Source organism: Pteropus alecto, unplaced genomic scaffold (genome assembly GCF_000325575.1).
Source record: "Pteropus alecto unplaced genomic scaffold, ASM32557v1 scaffold134, whole genome shotgun sequence".
NCBI classification, from domain to species: domain Eukaryota; kingdom Metazoa; phylum Chordata; class Mammalia; order Chiroptera; family Pteropodidae; genus Pteropus; species Pteropus alecto.
The window spans coordinates 1,262,182-1,262,698 of record NW_006436283.1 but is presented as its reverse complement, the minus strand read 5'-3'; the positions used below and the strand labels follow the sequence as shown (position 1 = coordinate 1,262,698).

At 73.7% G+C, this 517-nt stretch overlaps 1 protein-coding gene across 1 annotated transcript in view; it reads right to left on the bottom strand.

Annotated features, from left to right (window-relative positions):
• The window catches only part of CEP131 (centrosomal protein 131), an 18,137-nt gene that overhangs the window by 1,136 nt on the left and 16,484 nt on the right, over window positions 1-517 (bottom strand). The window contains 3 exon segments of the mRNA XM_025047101.1: window positions 5-85; window positions 168-345; window positions 451-517. Coding sequence (XP_024902869.1) covers window positions 5-85; window positions 168-345; window positions 451-517 — 326 coding nt within the window.

Genomic DNA, 517 nt, shown 5'->3' with positions numbered 1-517 from the left:
CCCTGGAGGCCGCCAGCCGGTCGGCGAACTCCTGCCGGAGCACCTGGGCCAGGCTGCCTCGCTCCCCCGCCAGCTGCTCGTTCACCTGGGCCGGCACGAACGGTGCGAGCTGGCGGCAGGCCGAGGGCCGGGGCGCAGCCGCCCGCTCCCGCCCCCACCCCGCTCACCGCCTGCACGTCCGCCAGCTCCTTGTCCTTGTGTCGCAGGAGGCCCTGCAGGCGCACGCGCTCCCCGTCCGCCTCCGCCAGCCGCCCCTTCAGCTCCGTGCACCGTCCCTGGAGCTTCCGCTCCGACTGCTCCAGCTCTGAGAGCTCCACCTCGTACTTGTCCCGGATGCGCTTGACGCTGGCGGGCCAGGGAGCAGGGTCAGAGGCGGCCTGCGGGCCTGCGTGGCACAGCACCTGGGCTCTGAGCCTCGCAGCCGCAGTGCCCCGCGGGTAAAAGCCTCACCGGCTCTCGGCTGCCCTCTCGCTCTCCTCCCGGGCCAGCGTCATGTCGGCCTCCAGCCGGTGGATGA